This window comes from Anomalospiza imberbis, chromosome 5, assembly GCF_031753505.1.
Source record: "Anomalospiza imberbis isolate Cuckoo-Finch-1a 21T00152 chromosome 5, ASM3175350v1, whole genome shotgun sequence".
NCBI classification, from domain to species: Eukaryota; Metazoa; Chordata; class Aves; order Passeriformes; family Viduidae; genus Anomalospiza; species Anomalospiza imberbis.
Genome location: NC_089685.1, coordinates 6,873,717 through 6,892,671, shown reverse-complemented (window position 1 = coordinate 6,892,671; position 18,955 = coordinate 6,873,717). Strand labels below are relative to the sequence as shown.

Genomic DNA, 18,955 nt, shown 5'->3' with positions numbered 1-18,955 from the left:
AGCGCAGGGTCTGCACTCCCCTGCCAAAGGTGGGTGCCAGGGGATGTGGAGGGCTGGGATGGTGGGGTAAAGCTTCATTATGGACTTCTGTAGGAGTTTTCCGAAGCTGAAATTTTTGAAGATGGGGAAGGGAGGGGGATAGCATGAGATGGGGAGGTGGGGATTTCTTCTCTGTGGGATGAAGTCCTCTGGGACATCCTCTGTCCAGGTGAAATGAGAGTTTGCTTCACTGCATTGTCTCTTCAAATCCAGGCTAGAAGAGCAAGAAGAGGCCCCAGGGCCTCTGAGAGTGGTCAGATGGGATCAGATTGAAAAATCATCGTCCCTAATCCCCATCTGTGGTCAGCAGAGGCACAGGTTTCTGCTCCAATCTGCCTCTAGAGAAACCTCTTTCTCTCACTGACTCTCTGCAGGGCAGTGTCCTTTACAGGGGGTGTTAAAATCTCTGAAGATCTCCCTTCTCCCCCTGTCCTCCATCACCTCTACTGCATTATTGTATCCTGTGCATGTTTAGAGTTTCAGGACATTGCTTCTCCTTGAGTCATCAAACTCGGCTGTTCAAACGCCCATGAGTCACATAGCAAGAAACACTGTGAGTGTTTCTAAATGCTTGCCTGTACAAAGTGTGCCAGGGAGATACCCTGGAAGTGCCTGAGGATAATTTCTGTGAGCAGTGTGCATGTGAGCTAGAGGAGGAAGGAGGCAAGGGGATGGGAGTTCAGTGGAGTGAGCAGAGGTTGTTATTTTGGTACTTCTGGATGTGTGAGGTTCCTCTGTGCTTCTCTGCATCTCACCATGAGTGGCACTTGTGAGCTGAGAGCATCGTACCTGCCACAGGCAGGGTAACTCACATCTGCTTCCAGCACACCCAGGAAGCTCAGCCTCAGGTGGAGGGGTGTCCCACGTTCACTGCAGCAGATATGGCTGATAAAACCCGTCAGCAAACACGGTGTGATGGAAATGCCTTGGCAGACCAAAACCCCTCTGTGAGGACTCCAGCCACAGGGGTAGCACGACAGGAGCAGCTGTTTGCATCGCCAGGGCCCCAGCTCTCTTTCTCGGCCAGACTTTGTAGAAATGCTAAAAGCAGAATTATGAGCATGCATCTCCAGGGTACCGTAAATATCATTTTTAATTAACTGGCAATTCTACAGAGGAGACTTTGTGCAGTTCTGTGAGACATGGGAACAAAGTTCAGCCTGTCCCTGTGACAGAGCTCCAAATTTCCCCTGCACTTTCCCAACCCAACGCCAGCAAACAGATGTGCTCTGTGCCTCCTATTTATGCGCTCCCAAGAAATTAGCACCCCGTTAAGCTACACAATGCAGCGCATTTATTTTTATTTCACTGTGCTGCAGCCTTTCAATGGGAACTCCACATTATTTCTTACTGGAATCAAATCCAGACTAGCATCAAGGGCTTCTTAAATCAGCAGCCTATGAGGGTTGAATTTTGTGCAGAGGAACTAGTGCCTATAGCTTAAGATAAAGTACGATAAGGCAGCTGCCAAGATGTTAAGTCCAGTGTTTGACTCCAGTCCAAAAGAGAAGGGACAGAGAGGAAGATTTAATTTCCAAATACCTGAAACTGGGACTGTGATTTGTTTGCAGACCCAGTTTAAGGCAATAAACAGCTATATTTATATCTCCTGAATGTGCCTATTATTTCAAGATCTCACCCACCAAGTGAAAGCGACATGACAAAGCAGCACTGTAGGGAGCCAAAAAATGTATAAAAAGCAATTGATCCATTATAGATGCAGTCTTGGGCAAGCTCAGTCTATTTTTAATCATTTTAATAATGCAGCTGATTTGCTACATCAAGGAGGGAAGCTGAAGTGGGATCTCTCACAGCGAGCTAAATAATAGGCTCATGTGGCTCAGTGGCATCTGGACATCTCCGAGAGCATGCACGGCTCAGCCATCTCCCAGGGAAATGGTGTCACTGCAGCAACCCTGCCCAGCAGGTCACCTTGAGGCATGGTAGACCCCAGAGACAAATGGATGATGCTCTAGGAAAGCAAGGGAAGTTTGTGGGCCATTAAATTGTGGGAAGTGGGATTAGAAAAGGGCAGGGTTTGTCAACAGCATTTAAAAGGTGCATTTCTGTTGCTGAGATTTGGGCAGATGGATTGTGATGCGGGTTGCTGCCATGCAAGGCAGATTTGGGCAGGTATAGCCAGAGTAGGAGACTGATTCCTTCGTGTTCTCCACGTCCTCCATGACCACAGTCCCCTCTCTCCACTTGAAAGAGACAAAACCCATCTAAGCAACACTCACTCAGCTTATTTGTGCCAAAACGTCTCCTTCATCCTTGGGTGGCTTGTTTGGCCTTGGGGGAAGTCTGGAAGAAAGAAAACTTGAGGTTTCCCTTCCCTTGCCCAGAGAGGCCTTTAAATGAAAGCGCATGTGAGAGGGACAGTAGACAAATGCCTTTAGCCAAAGGGTGGCTTTTAGGACACTCAGTTAAATCATGAAAATACGACAATGCCTTACTTACAGAGAGCAGTGGGAGGCCATCAAGGAGAGAGGGACCACCCATGAGAAGCAATGCAATGAGGACAGTGAAAAAAGTCAGCCAGCAGCAGCTATGCCCAGGAAGAAGATGAGATGTTGGTTGAATATAGTGACAATAAAATAGAAATTATAGCCACATTTTTTTATCTGGAAAGCTGAGTGCTCTGCAGCACCTGGGACTCCTCAGCAGAAGGATGGTCTGGGACTCCATTTTGCTGATTTCTAAGCTTGCATCATAAAGCAAACAGGAATGTCCCAATTAAAGGCTGTAAAAGGGTTGGGACAAGCCTTGGTGCTAAACCTGCCAGGACTCTGGTCATTGCTTTTCTTCCCTGCAATACCTCAGAGCTGCTGGCGTCTCCCATACGGAGACTTCCTTATAAAAACGTTTGTCTTGTTGTCGTGTGGAAGCAGCATTTTTTTCTCCATTATGGAGCTATGTCAATCCCACTGTGGGCAAAAGGTCAGGAATGGGACTCCTACGCTCATTCTTCATCTGGCAGCACGGGCCAGCCCCAGCCTGGCAAACCCCTCAGATGGAAGCAGTGGCTCCTCAGTCCCATTGCCGGTGAGACGACTGACAGACACGTGGGATCTCAGCTGGCCCATTGAGCAGCCCCAGATGTGTTGTAGCCTTGCCTGGCAGTGCACTGAGTACCTGCAGGCTTGTCCCACACAGTTAAGATAGGGAGATGCTCTTGAAGGAAATGAATGTTTTACCCTTTCCAAGTTGCTCACCATCATTCTATAGGTCTCTTTCCCTTTATTTTTTCCCCCTGGACCAAAGAGTCCACTTTGCTTACTCAGTCATTTCTTTATAGAAGCCATTTTTCTTACATTTAATAATCTTTATTGCCTTTCCTTGAATCCTGTCCCTCATCTTTATGTCTTTTCTGGAGATAAAAGTATCAAAACACAGTATTCAAGATGTAAATGAACCCTGGTTTGATTCAGTGGCATATTAACATTCTCTTTTACTTGCCCCTTGGTAAATGTTAATATTTTATTTGCTTATTCAACCACTACTGAGCAATGAACTGATGTTTCACAGAATTATTATAATTCAAATATCTTACTCCTGAGTGAGTCCAGAACCCATAATCTTATATGTGAAGTTCAGAACATTTTTCCTGTCATGAACATTACTTCACATTTGGCTACATTAAATTTAATTAGCTGTTTTATTGCTCATTTACTTAGTCTCATCATATCTTTCGGCAGGCCCTTGTTCTCACTAGGCTGAATACCACAGTGTCACCTGGAAACTGTGCTCCCTCACTGCTCTCTCTCTTTCACAGACTGCCTGTTAATAGGTAGAGCAATGTGTGTCCTCACTCAGATCCCTGGAGAAAAGTCAAAATCATCTCCCTGCTCATTGCCTTGACTGCATGAACTCAAGGTTTGCAAGATTCCTTCTCTGGAGATATATCACAGCTGGATGCCTTCATCTGACGCTGTTGCATTTCAGAGATTTGAGGTGGAGCCATAGGCTGATGTCCAGCCTTTGCTGCAGCACTAGTTTTATTAATTCATTGAAAAATTATCACCAAGGCCTTCAGGTGACACTGAAGGCTACTGCAGGATGGGGCTGACTTACAGCACCATGAACCAAGGCAAGGGTCAGATGGCTGTGCCCTGGGCCAGCTGGAACCTGATAGGCTTCACACACAGCTCCAGACTCAGTGAACAACCACAATCCAACCTAGAAGTGGCAGGCTGAACAGTTCCTTTGTCCAGGTTTTTGTGTGGAAAGGGAAACTGGAGATGGAAGGAAGGTTTTGGAAGCTGATGGTTCTCTGTCATCCAAGTTTACCAAGAGTATGGGATGTCCCTCTTCACCTTCCCCAAAGAGAACAACTTTTTGTTGAGAGGAGAAAGCATAGAAAAACCTGTGGAGGAGATCAAAAAGATTAATCTTCAAATCTTCACTTTGATTATCTCAAGTAAAAAAGCTCATAAAAGTTCTCTATTAGTTGTGTAGAAGGACAGCCTGGCTTGCCACAGCTGAATTGGAGCCCATCCCACACCTGTGGGATGACAAAAGCACTGCCCCAAATGGACTTTTACCCATATTTGTCACACAGGTTCATGACTGAAGCCTTGGTCCCTTGGCTAGAGCAGTGGAGGAGAACCAGGATGCCTTTCCTAGTGGGCCCCATAACTCAGTTTTCTGCCTCATGGACAAATAGCCTTCCCATCCTCCCCGGACTCCTCAGCTCCCAACTTTGCAAGCTGGGCTAGCCCAAGCATAACATCCTGGGACTAATTAAATTCAGATCAGCTTGTTAACCCTTTCTTGTCAACTTTTTGTTGTTTTTACACCCCTGTCTTTGTAAGCCTGTGCTTGCAGGACAGCTCTTTCCTACCATCACCAACCACCTTTACCCCTGGAACTCCCCTAAGAAAACAGTTCTGGGACCCAGTGTATCCCCAGATAACACTTCAGCTTTTTAAAAACAACATATTTTGCTGAAATCTTATTTTGGCAAAAATGCTACAAAAATCTCCCCTTTTGAGCTCTTTTCTGGTATCTTATTCCCAAATGGTCAAAGAAAACTAGGAAGGAAGTGAGGATAAAATGTGGGTGTAGAAGAACATCCTGTTCTGCACAAATACCCTGGTGTGTTGTCAGATGGATGCTCTGCTTTAAATAGAAGAGGTCTCATGCTTGCAAAGGCCAAAGTAATACATTCTCAGAAAGTAGAAAAGATGGAAATAATGATTTAATAAGAAACTGTTTGGACCTACTGCCTTAAAGAATTAACCAGGTTAGAGCTTCTCATTCTCACATGTGATCTCATTTCTGTGTGCACCTGTAATGCAAAGCCATAGAGGTTTTGGGGAAAATCCCTGGGGAAATCAGAGAAATTCTTTCTTATTTACTCTATTTGAGTGGCTATCTCCATATAAAAGGTCACTTGGGGTAAGCAACGTTGAAGCAAGAGCTAGAAGAGATCCAATGGGATAGATTCAGAGCTTTTATGTGTTTGAAGAAGTACTTCTGCCTTGATCTGATTTTGTGACTCTGATTTCTGCTATCTGCTTTTCCAAGGGGTTGAATGTAATAGCTTTCTACACTTTGGTGCCTTTTTTTTCACCATCAATATAATTTTACCACAGTCACACCAACTGCTTCAGTTATCACTGGAACATCGCAATTCTTTTTTCTCTTCTGCACATTTTCTGTATTCTACATTTTCCTCCACTGTGCTTTGCTTTGAATCTGAAATGTTATTGCAATTTGAACAACAAAAGGAAAGATATATACCCTTGAGTATAAAATTCCCTGTACTCTGGGAGTCAGGAAATTTCCACAGGACTTTCAGCAAAGCAACTTTTCCCAGCAATAGAATTTTTAACCAAACTTCTGACCATCTCTATAGACAGCTATTATTGATAAGCAAGAGAATTTCTCAGCTGAATATTGCAATTGCAAGAGCCTAAGAGCTGCTACATCAATATATATTGTTGTAATAAGGGAATCCCAGGCCATGTAGAGCTGAGTCTGGGTGAGAACCCAGGAATCCATTCATCCTCTTTGCCTTTGCCAGTGGAGCACGTGGTGTTTTTAGTGCCAGGTGTTTCTTGAGTGGGCATCAGAAAAGGCGTTATGTGTTCCCCTAAGCCATTTTCTTGTGCCTGATACTATTTTCTCCATCAGTTTTGAAATAATCTTGAAATTCATCTTTGTGAAGACAAAAATGAGCCTGTGTTGAAGTCAAAGAATCTGTCACGTGGCCACTGTGTTCTGACCCTGGAAGATGTCTCCTGTTGTTTATCTCTGCAACCAACACAATGCAGCTACAGGGACAGTCAAGGGGCACAAGTGACATGCTTGCCCTGTTCTATTGCACAGAGGGAGCCTACAGAAAAGAATCTTTAATTTCGTATTTCAGTATTTAACACTTAGCCTTTGTGCAATAAATGGGGTGAGGAGGACAGAAGGGATCACATGTTTGATTCCAGTGACTTTCTTGTTGTGGTCAGACTGGTTGGACAGTAGTTGGGTCAGTTAGAGGTGGACAAATGCATGATTCAGTCTGGCTGGAGCACTGCTGGCTCATCTGACACAGCCCAAACACTGATCTCTGGGGGCCAGGGACCTGCAGAAGGCCAGGCATGTGTGCCTGTACCCAGCCTGGTTGCATAGAAACCATAGATTCCTGGAATATCTGAATTTCCATGCTTGTTGGAGGAGGATGAAGACCTTACCAGCAGTCAGGTCTTCTTCTGCAAGTGCTTCCTAGAGAGCAGAACACGTGAAATCCTGTCTGTGGTGGGCCCTGTGCCCATGCACACCAGCTTACTCATTGCCTTACTGCATTCTGGTTCCCTGGGTTTCCACCGCCTTCCCTCCAAATGTATTCCTCTTTGTTTTGATCCACGCTCATTAAAACACCCCTCCACTCACACTGGTGAACACAGACACTTTGTCAAACCTTTAATGAAAGGGCAGCATGTGAATGATTAACAGGCTTTTTTGCAGTAGGCAATCTTCCCATGCTGGGTTTATTTCTGGAGCAGTCAACCCATCATCTGATGTAGGGCCATGTGTCAATGAGAGTTGGTCCATCTGGAAAACGAATGACATGTCCTTCTCTGCTGTTGCGACCATCCATCATAACATGTCCCAAATGGTCCATCATGTTGTTGTCTAGTAAAACTCGGCTATCAGAGGCAGCTCCTGTTCAGATGCTAATGGGTACATGTCTGAAAATGTGATTTCAGCTATAACTCTGAGGATATTTAGTTGGAATTTATGACTAGAGGTCTTTCTAAGCTCCATCAACTCTATCCATCTCACATCTTTATAAATAATAATGGTCTTCAGTTTCTGAGGCCTTTAGAGCAGCCTTGTGGATATTTTTTGTCCAGTGTCTGGAATACATTACATGCAAGATTTCATTCTCAAACTATGTGGGTACATGTCAATTAAATAAAAAATTATTTGGCTGAGCAATGTCAATCATGAAAGGCAGTTTGATGAACCTGGCACTGTCTAGGATGCAGAAGACTTTGACACCAGTCTTGGCCATGTCAAGACTTTCAGTATTTCTCCTTTTTGTGCCTCAGTTTCCTTTCTAGTTGGTTCCAGTTAACATTATGGAAAATTCTTGAAGGGAACCTCCACTGGGTTTTGCTTTGGTTGGGTCATGTCCATCAATACCTTTCCCCTCCATGTGGAGCTGTGAGAGCTACAAAGTGCTAAGCAAGCAGAAACCTTTTCTCCATTAAGTGCAAGCAGATGTGTGGAGAAACTGCAAGCACTTGGGCTCATGCTTTAAACTTTCCATAAATACAGTAAATGGATGGACTTAGTCCTGAGAAGTGCTTAGGGGACAAGGATGCTGCAGACCTGAAAGGGTTGAGTGGTGGGAGTATGTGTCAGAAGCGGTGTTTGCAGGGTCAAACCCTGCAGTATTTTTGGGGGTTATTCCCATCCATACGTAACCTCAGCAGTCACCACTGCACGCCAGCGCCTTGGGGAGTGGGTAAGGGGATCTATTAATACTCTTAGGAAAGAATTAGTATCCAAACAACTTTTGTTTCCTTTTTTTTTTACACGTCTGTGCTCTCCTCTGTCACTTGCTAAAGCGCAGAGCCTGGTATGCTGTGACAAAGAGCTATTGATGGAGTGCTTGTGTGAATTGGCCCAGCACTGGTCACAGCCAACTTCTGTGGGACCTGCTGCCCCTGTTGTACAATACGCTCCAGTGTGCTGGGCCATTTGTGAAAGGTCAGAAATGAACAGAGAAATGGACTGGAGTCAAAAACAAGCAGTCCTATAAATATCAGTCATAGTCAAAGGCAGTTTATTCCATTCCTCCCCTCTCTCTCCTTCTGTGTGTGTCTTTCCCTCCCTCTGTTGTGGTTTCCCAGATATAACTCCATGCTTCTGGCTGAGGAGCTCTGAAAGGAAGGCAGCACACACGCTGCAGCTTCTGCTCCCATCTTGCACACATGGAATAATCCTCAGTCCTGCAAGCAGGGCTGACAGCCGGCACGGAGTCCAGGCGTCTTCTGGACTCTGATGTTAAGTTTTGATTTCTTGGATTTTCCTTATCTGTGAGAAACTCATTTGTGACAGTCTGAGAACTAGATTTGGCCACAGACGCTTTGGATTGCAACTTCTGACAGCTTTCCTCTGTTTGACTTCACAATGACTTTAGCAGCTAAATTAGAGGATATTGAAGTGACGCTGGAGCACCTACTAATGGATGTGTTTGTAAGTAAACCACAATTTCCTTTTTAAATTGAGAAGCCAATAATCCAGAAGGCAGTATACAAATTTTATGGCATATCCAAAGTGTTACATTTACTTAATTTCTTTACATTTCCTGATAAACTGTGTGTAATCCAACTCTACCAATATGTTTTGGTTTAGGCATCGCGTGCAAGCAATAACATGAAAAACTGGAACAGTGTGAGATCCAAGACAGGACAGATTTTGCACTGATTTTGTGTATCATCTACAAATGTGATGTGAAAAGGAGGAGGGATTTGGTCAGTTTGAGGACTATTTTTGTAAAACTATTGCATTGACAGAGATTTAAATTGTGTGTTGCTTGACACCAAGTGTCCTTGACTTTAGGATTTTGACAGATATTAGATTACAATTTTGACTCTTGGGTTATTTTGTAAGAGGTGTAGGAACAAACAAAACAGTTGTGTTTTCAAGAGAATCCAGTTTATTATTCCTGGACATATCAAATACTTTAAACCAGTGTAAATCTGCGATTGCTTCCTTGGAATCATCAAAGCTCAGTGAAGCAATATATGATTTGCTTCTACACATCTGAGATAAGAATCTGTCTTTATCATCTCATCTTAAGGTTTCTTTAAAATATGAAAGCGTTTGTAAACATATTCTTGCCTTTTGCAACACAGCTTGATGGATTTCACCTAAAGGTCAGAGATGGTCATGTTTTGGAAGGTTTTTTGGTAGGAAGGGATGGAAAGTAACAATGAGGGATTCCCAGTTCATTTGTCTTTGTGAAAAAAATGTTATGCCAAGGTGATCTGTACTCTCTGACTTCAGGCTATAAGAAATAAGATGGCAAGTGACCTTCTGAATTTTTGGAAGAGTTTTTGGCATCCCTTAAATGGAATATTTCGAATTTCAGGGTCTAGTGATGAGGAATCTTAGGCATCAGCCACAAAAGTGAAAAACAGAAGATCTTGCCAGATTTCTAGCCTGTGGTCCAGTTATTGAGATGTCCATCTGTGCTGTGAAATGGATTCAAGTTTCTCTGTGCTGGTATCTTCCCTCAGTACTTTGGAAAGTGCCTTTACCCCTTTCTTAGGCTGCTGGGATTGGGGAGATGAACATTATTGGAAGCTGCCATGTGAAAGCCACTACCTAGGGCACAAAATACTGAAATACTCTTTGGGCTGTAATATCTGAATCAGCCTAATGATTATTTGCCACTTTGGGTTCAACTCCTTTTCCCAGCTCTCAGTACTGTGAATCCCAGGGAAAATCCCTAAGGATTTCATCCCCGTGATAAGAAAAGTTGTAACATCTGCCTCTCACAACCAGAGCATACTGTGAAAGTTATTCTGTGTGGGAAGGGGCCAGTGCTTTCTTTGGAGTGTTTGCAAATGTTGTAGGATAAACTTGGCACCACAATGCCTCTTGGTCTATTTATAGCTCAGCGTTGCTTCACTGACTTGGGTGTTTGACACCTGGGGGACTGAGACCCTCCTGGCACAGGTATCATTGAACAAGGGGTGCTTAAAGCACTTTGTCACAGGGTAGCTCCAAGCAGAATCTCAGAGATTGACAACATCTAGAAAGCCAGGGTTGACTGAGGTTGACCAATCCTACATGTGTCTGATTGTGTTTGAAGGGCATGAAAATCCTCCTGTGTTGCTGGGAACCACACAGTCCAATAAGATAGGGAAGCAGGGAATCATATCTTCTTGGCGCTTCATGTCTCATTGTCTATTTCAATGTCCATAACTTGATTCCATCCAAATGCCTCTCCTCATGAGTTTCTGGGTTTGGTGTTTGGTGATTTTTGTAATGAGAGTGACAGCTGGCCAAATAAAATGTGTGCCAAATTCCCCAGAGGTGCAGGTGACCTCAGTTTATGAAACCAATGGAGCTCTTCTCAGGTTGTGTTTTGAACTGGTCTCTCAAATTTGTAATTCTAGAAGCCCAGTGAAACACCCCCAGCTGGGACAGTGCAGTCACAGCTGAAATTGTGATGCAAGGACATGTCTGTGCAGTGCCATGATGTGCCACCCCTGAGCACAGCTGGGTCTGGAGGAGCTGGGGTGTGTAAGCAGCATTGTGCAGGCACACTGCAGCAGTGTCACAGCTGTGTGCTCTGCACAGCTTGGGGCTGAACGACCCAGGGGCAGCATGACCAGGCTTCAGGGCTGAGAATCCAATCTAGCCTCTATGCAAATCAAGGAAAAAGGTTTTCCCTTATGAGCAACTGTGTTTGCAGCTAGTTGGGCTCTTCTAAATTCTACCTAGGAATTAAGGCAGGAAGAATTTTGGATAATCTAAATCAAATGCCACATGTAGAATCACCACTATTAGGTACAATTTTCAGGCTTTACTCATACATCACCTTGCCTTGTCGCTGTGTTTGATCTTAAACCACCTATTCATTTAGCAATGCTAAAAATAACCTCAGGATATGCTGGATACAGAAAAGTAAATATAAAACTCAATATGAAGGAAGGGCAAAACGTCAAGCTCTGGCTGTTGCAGAGCATTCTAACAGCCAGATTTGTCCAAGGTCATTGATCCACTACCAAGTGTTTTGCTGCAGCAAGATGGGTATTTTGGTGAGGAGCATGGGGCCACACTGGTTGGGCTGGATGGGCTGTGGGCAGACTGCAAGGTAACAGCACCCTCCTGGGAATGATCTTGAAGCCTGCTCCATGCCATGCATCTTCATCTGTGTCAGGTTTATTGCTGAAACAGCAAAGCCATCTGTCACCGTAATGCTCCTCTTCCAATTCTTCGGTGCCCTCCACTGCTCCAAACCAGGTGATTACTTAGAAAATTGGGAAATTGTGGTCTATGGAGCCTTGAGTTATCTTTTTTTTCTTCCAAAGAATCTTAGTTTTAATGCTTCTTGGACCTTAGGGGCAGTAACCTATTCCTGGATCAGTGGACCCTGACAAAGCTCACTTTAATAGCTTGTACTAAACTATCAAGCCCACTGTGTCACAGTGTAAAAGGTTATAGCAGACAACAAATGAGAAGCAACCACCAGTTTCTCACGAAAACTGAGACATAGCTCAGCTCACACTAACACACCTTGATGTAATTTTGGCTTCTGCAGTAATGCAGACTGAAGAAAAACTGTAGGATTGGGCCAGTTTTTCTCTGGACAAGCTTTTTAGCTAAATTCTCCTACAGGAACTCACCTGGAGTGAATTTACGTGTTTTGCAGGGATGATGGCAAGCCTCGCCAGCAGATGTGTTAAACATTTCCTCTGGAAAGCTAGTATTACATGGGAACACTTTTTAAAACATTTTTTCTTTCTTTTTGCGGAGACCAGAGATTTGCATCTACATGGCACGAGCTGCCACTTCCTTCCAAGACACGGTGTTCTGGCCGCGTTGTCATCCCGCTATCAGAGAAGCAGCTGGTGCTGCACTGACACTTCCTTTCCCTGTTTCCAAAGGGAGAGCTTCACTGGGCTGGATGAGATGAGATAAAAGGGAAGCCTCTGACATGACATTTCATAATTAGCTGTCATCACTGGCGGGCTGCTACCCAGCCACTTGATGAGCTGGGACTTGGCTGCCTGGAGAAAGCTGGACAGGGAGACAGGGACCAAAGTAGGGGGGCAGTGCAGGGACAAGCTCAGCAGGTCCTTCGGGTGTGCTACAGGAAAAAGGGAGCCTGGATATGAAATGCAGCCTCTGAATCCTTGTTTCATAGCTTGCAAAAGGCATACCTGGGCTAAATCCTCCTTGCCTCTGGATACACGAATTATTCTTGAGCAGTGTGTAAATGATCAACCTTGCTGCCTTCCAGGCCTTGCCTTAGGCACAGGTAGAGCAAACCTCCAGGATATCCCATGCCCAGCATGCATGGGGCACTTTGCATGGGATATATGGAAGGGGTTGAAAGTGAGAAGGGCTGTGGAGCCTGCCTCACTGAGGGAATCCTTGCATTATGGATGTGGCTTTAGACCTGCTAAAAAGCAGACTTTGAAGCAAACAGGCTAAGGGATAATAATACCATTAGGAAAGTGAGCCAGAAGTAGTCAAACATCCGTTGGCGTCAAAAAGGAGACTGAGGGTAGACATGATGGAGCTGTAGTGGATATCCCAGGAAAGAAAAAATTCCTTCAGATGAAGTCTTTAAACCCTGTGTGCTGGCCCACTCCAGGTATCACCTGGAAGACAACAGGCAATTTATCTCCAATGGTTCTCGGGGTCTTAGAGCCCATCCAAACACATCCTGTCATATCCACAGTACACTCCACAACTCCTTCTACATTCCTGAAAACATCTATTTTCACAGCTAGCTCCTCAGGCTTCTTCCCACCACACTCCACAGAAAAATATATACTTATGTGTAAATGTATATATGTCTATATATGTATCTATAAAATATTTAAAATATATTTTTAAATATCTATATCTATATATATAGCCTATATGAGAGTATCTTATGAAATTAAATTTGTGAGGGCTTTCTGGCATGGAGAGGGGCTGTGATTGCTTTGCCCTGGGTGGATGTAGCAATCCAGATTTGCTGTGCTCCAGCCTCCCCCATCACCCAGAGAAACAGCTGCTCTTCTCCCTCCCCCTGTTGTCAGGTTCTGGCAAAGTTAACACCAAGATAGCAAGAGTATGAAACTCAGTCAGAAGAAATTACCTGGGATGAACTGGAATTAAGGTGGGAGTCAAAGTCCTGTATCCAGGCAGATCTAAAGCTGGATATTTGGAAGAGAGGGACTCGAATGATAAGACTGAAGAGTCTGAAATGAGAGTCAGGTCTCTTGGCCAGAGGCATCACAGGAGACAGAGCTCCCTGGTGGACTTTGCAATGGGGGTGGCACTATGAGGTGGACAAGGCCATCGTATCCCAGTGAGGACTTGGAGTGGTGGCTACCAATACCCACAGATTCCAGCTCTTAAAACTAAGCTGTGAAGAGAGGGGCATTTAGTTGACCTAGCTCTTTATTAATAAGAGTGAAACAACAATAAAATCAGCACTGATAATTTTTCATGTTACAGATAGAGCAGCTGAGACAAAGGGACATGGAGCCATTTAAGCAGACTCCTCCTCCATCTTCCCACTTAGAAAGGAGCAGAAATGCAACTTCCAGAAGCTTGGTTTGGTGATTTGTTCCCTCCAGAGTATAAGACTCCACACAACTGCAGAATAATCCTACTATCAGTGTCTCACAGATCTCTGATGCCAAGGATGAAGTGTGACTTTGGATCTAATCCTAGCATGCTCTGGCAAACATAGCTGTGAAAATTGTCCATTCTTTGGGCAATTATACCATTAACCTTCCTATTTTCTCATGCCATCAACACTAGTAAACAGCAGCCATCCTCATAGCTGGGACTGAGGATAATCTGAAGGCAGGAGGGGTGCAGGAAGATGGTTGTGATGAACTTGTTTCAACCACCATCTGCACCATGAGCCCTGCACACAGCAGTCCCCCTCCCCGCAGTAATCAAACAAACATTCTTGCAGTTGCTATCGACTCCTGGTGTCTGTATCACATTTTTCTTAATAACCATTGAAATAATAAGACATTATCAACATGTAAAGTGATCCATTAACCTCTATAGCAGCAATAAATTGTGTGGCTTTGCCAGGCTGTGAGGGCCTGCTAATCAAAGAGCAAGAAGCAAGTTTGTACCTGGAGCAGTCACAAATCATACATAATGCAGAAGTGTGAGTGCTAACCTCACCCTCTGCAATATAATGGGTATTTCCATGTGTTTATTTATCTGAGAAATTGGTTCTTTGAATCATCTCCTAATGACTTTCTCTCTGGCAACAACAGCATCCCCCTAGTTTTTCCTCAGTATCCAGTTTGCAGGAGATTTAAAGCTTCACCCTCCACCACAGGAGTCAGTATGATTTATGGCAGTGCAGAGAGGAGAAGCAGAATCAGGCCCCCTGACCTGCAGTAAAAGCTGAGGTTGCTTAGCAGGACTGTGCCATTAGAGAGATCTAATTAGGTACCTTGCCTCAGATTTTGTTTAGACACTTCTGAAACTGAGAAATGAAAAATAATCACATCAGGTCTTCCCAGTGAACGATGCAGCCCAGCATCATGTCTTGAGCAGCAGATAACATCAGGTCCCTATAGACAGCTCTAAAAGAGGGTAAATGCATAACCACAACCCCCACAGTTACCTTTCAACAACCAGTTCCTTGTACTCAAGGGTTTTATGATGCAGAAGTAGCACCTTCAAATTTAGCAGCCAACAGTAGATGCCCTTTTATGAGTTTGTTGAGTCATTTTTTGAGCCCACCCAGGAATCCAGCTGCCATGGACAGTCCTGGAGCAGAAGAAAAGCCATAGTGCTGTGCTGCCACCCTCCACATGGTGCCATCTGCTGCAGAGAGCTTCCATCTCACTCCCATGAGAGTCAGGTTGTGCTGCTGACCCTCACAGAGCCTTTGTGGAACAGAAGAGCTCTGTGGAGCAGCCTAGGCTTGGCCAATCATGCTGAACAGCACACAGACATGAGACAGTGAGAACGAAGCACTGGGAGTGTGAATGCCAAAAGGGATGTTAGCAAACACTAGGTAATAAAATACAGCTACCAAGAGACAGAGGAGAGCCTGTGAGAGCTGGCAAGGCAGACAAAGAGTGGCCAGTTGTCATGTTTGTTTCATAACTGGTGGGGAGACATTGACACTTTCAGGTTCCATTCAACCCCCAGCAAAATAAGCAGCTAAAGCAGGTCTGGTGTCTCAAATCTTGCAAGTGCCCATTTCCTTCCAGCTATGACAAAAGGAGTCCAAGTGACAAGCTCACATAAAGGGAACAAAGTTAGGAGAGGTAAATGCCACTTCAGGTGTATCCTGCAACTGGGATAGGCTTTTGTATGAAGAGATATGAATTACAGGAGAGACTCCAGGATTCCAAGACTGAAGATCCAGAGGCAAACTTTTCACATTGCTTCATCTGTCCCAAAAATACACAAAAAACAACCTAGTTGGGTTTGTATTTTGCCAATGTTAGCAGCTCCTCTTTCAGCTTGATGCAGAGTTTTCTCCTCACTTGGAGAAAAGTCATCATTTTTCCATGCCTGCGAGACCACAGCTACAAAACATAATTTGCCTAAGAAGCTGTTTACCAAGTCTGGCAAAGCTTAAAAAAAAACCCTTGTAACATCTCTCAGGGGTCTTCTACTTCCCCCCTTTCTTTAGGGACATGTTGGTCTCTCTGCTATTCATGTGGCTTTCTCTTGGGGCAGCATAACTCTCTCTCCTTCCCTTACACAGACACATATGCTTTCCCACAATATATTAAGATTAATCAAAGCAGTGTAAAATGGATGAAGTTTTAAAAGAGAGAAAATTGCACAGAAAAAAGAAGCATTTATCTTCACAGTGTTTGACATAGTCCATATGTCACATATCCTGTTTAAGGCTTAAATCGAGCTCAAGGCTGAGTACCTTCCATGCCGTGCTGAGCAAACCCCTATTTCTTCAGGAATTGTAGCAAATCAGCAGGGCTAAGCACTCCACAGGAATAGCCTGCTCACATTTTACGATTTGATACTGAGATGCACCAAGTATTCACACATTCGTTGCTGTCACCAGGATTTGCAGAGGCTTTAGAGCAGACCCCCAGTAGAAATATTGCGTAGTCATCCCCCAGCTAAGAGCATGCCTGCTCGTGTGTGCATCACACCCCGCCTCTGCTGCACAGCCTCCACGTGGGAATGTGCTATCGTTGCCAAATATCTCCTCCTTTGTTTATATTAGCCCTGGAAGTCAGAGGTGGCCCCTTCAATCCCTCCGTGATGTTTACAGGGGCGTGTCTCCGGGGCAGTGGGGTCAGGCGAGTTCCCTCCCGAATTAATTACTGTCTCCGTGAGTTATGTGGGAAAAGAACTGACTTGCCAGCACACTAAAACCCAAGGGAAATGTCCTTCCATCTAGCAGAGGCCCTGCTTGCTATCTGCTGCTGCTCTTCTGGACAGGGTATTCCAGGAGCCCATCTGCCTGGGTGCTCCAAGACTGGGACCACTCTCCCCAGCCAGGACCACAGAGAGGTCAGAGGATGCAGAGAACTGGAGGTGGGATGGAGGCTGCTCTGGGACAGCCTGCCTGGTGGCAGGAGGGGAAGAGGAGCGGTGTAGGTTGCTCTGTCCTCTTTCCTGAAGATATTTCCTGGGGTGTCTACACATGTGTCATGATTTTCAGTAGGGGCTGAGCCAAGAACTTGCTGGCTTGGTGGGCACAGCAGCTGATGGGTCTAAGTGCTTGGCTGGGTGCAGGCTCAGCAAGTGACATCCCAGGCTTCAAGCTCTGCTCTGCTGCCATTCCCCATGAACACTCAAGGCTGAGGTACACAAAGCAGCTGATGATCAACCATGCAGATATTTATGCTGGAATGCCAGTGAATGAGGACATTTAGGACCACCTGACATGATGTTCTGTGTCAACCTACAGCAATGTGCATCAGATATGAGTCCAGAAGGGCTTGGTTCTGGGTTTCTGATTAGGCTTATGCTAGTCAGACCCACTAACATATCTGTGAACTATCTGCAGGTGGTTAAACACCTGTGCTGCAGCATGATATAAATTTGTGACAGGAGCCCAAATTCCCCTTGGCCTTTGCTGGTACAAGTGATGGACATGCTGCACATGCAGTCCAGCACCAGCTTGATCACTGCGTGACCCAGAGCACCAAAACAGAGTGAAACAAAGCACAAATCTGTTCCAGTGTGGGGCTGACCTTCATGTTCAGCCTGCATAGCTGCACACAGCAAAGACACCCTCATGCACTGCTTGCCCAGAGGAGACAGGGACAGGATGGTTGGTGCATGTGGCTCCTGATGAGACACAGCCCTGCCACACACAGGGGAAATCCCCAGGTTTTCTGTGGCTGGGGACCACAAAGAGCCTCTCTCTCACCGCTGCAAGCTGCTGGGTTATTGCCAGCTCCGATGGAAAGGACTCACATGGGAATGGCGCTGCACCCAGTGTGTTTTCCCACATCCCTCCCCAGGCTAGAGTGATCATAGCATTTCTCTGTAAAACACCATGTAAGACTGGAAAATTGTTTAGCTTTTTTTAAATCAAAGGCAAGCTGGATTTGCAATGACAACCTCTGCACATCTTTCACTCCCAACAAGGCAATTTCCTTTGCAGTCTGATTCTGAGTGCAATAAAATGTAAGCTAAGTCACTGCAGGGTTTGCAGCCCCAAAGCTCTGGGGAAGCTCTGTTCTCCTCGTCTTTCCAACAAAATAGCTAGGGAGGATTGCTTGCAGTGGGAAGTAAGAAATCCCACAAAGATTAATAGGAGCTACTAAAGAGCTCAAATAGAAGTGGTTTCCCTATCAGCACTCCAGGGAAGAATTTGGCTTTGCTACTGACAAACCATAGATATCGTCCAGGGTGGAAAATACTGCCAGGAGCTGCAAATTATCCTTATTTTCCCCTCAATCTGTTGCCATACTTGTGTCTTCATGGAATACCGAATTTAAGTGAATTTTTCTGTACTGAGTGACTTTTCAATTTTACAATACAATGTCATTTTGATAGATCTGATGCATACCACTTACTGCATTTCAGTCTGTGCCACTGCTGTCACTGGTTTCCATTCACTGATCTCCACTGGGAGTACCCTGACTTGAAACTTGACTCCTGTGTTGCAAATATAAGACACACTTTGCAGCAGTAAATGGTTCCTCTCTCCTTTTCATTAAAGATCAAAAAAGAAATGTAGTCCAAATAGCAATCCATTGGATATACTTTCCTCTGATGCATTGTTACCACAAACCACTGCTCCTGGCAGCCTGCAATTAGTACTGAAAAGCATCCACTGCTTTAAAGAGCTTTGTCTTTCAGCAGTTAGTAAATACACTGTGTCCCTTCTGGGGGTCTGTGGAGGCAAGGTCAGGATGCTCCCTTAGAATATTTGGGGATTTATTTCCTACTGTGCTGTTCAGCTGGAGATGGTCTCCGCAGGCAGCGTAGTTCAATGAAGACTCAGTGATGAGCCTGGTCATCTCAGTCTGCATCTGCAGCCACCTAAATGGGAAAGGGGGATCTCCAGAGGCAAATTCAGAATTTGATGGGTGGAAGTGCCCTTGGATGTGCTTATGCCTGCCACAAACACCCAAACTCACCTTCTGGGAACAGCTAGAAAGACCCTCATGGGAGCAGGTTTTACATTACTACCTTTAGGCAACCTATCAAATGAATTCTAGTAGACTGCCCTATACAGTTGCCTACCAATGTGCTTTGAACA

At 44.9% G+C, this 18,955-nt stretch overlaps 1 protein-coding gene across 5 annotated transcripts in view; it reads left to right on the top strand.

Annotated features, from left to right (window-relative positions):
• FRMD4A (FERM domain containing 4A) overlaps positions 1–18,955 on the top strand; it is a 360,918-nt gene that overhangs the window by 140,889 nt on the left and 201,074 nt on the right. The window contains exon 1 of one of the 5 annotated variants that reach the window (XM_068189518.1): positions 8,361–8,742. The exons of the other annotated variants lie outside the window; for them this stretch is intronic. Coding sequence (XP_068045619.1) covers positions 8,677–8,742 — 66 coding nt within the window. The 5' untranslated portion in view covers positions 8,361–8,676. Of the gene's footprint in view, positions 1–8,360; positions 8,743–18,955 lie in introns of those variants that run through there. 5 annotated transcript variants of the gene reach the window in all.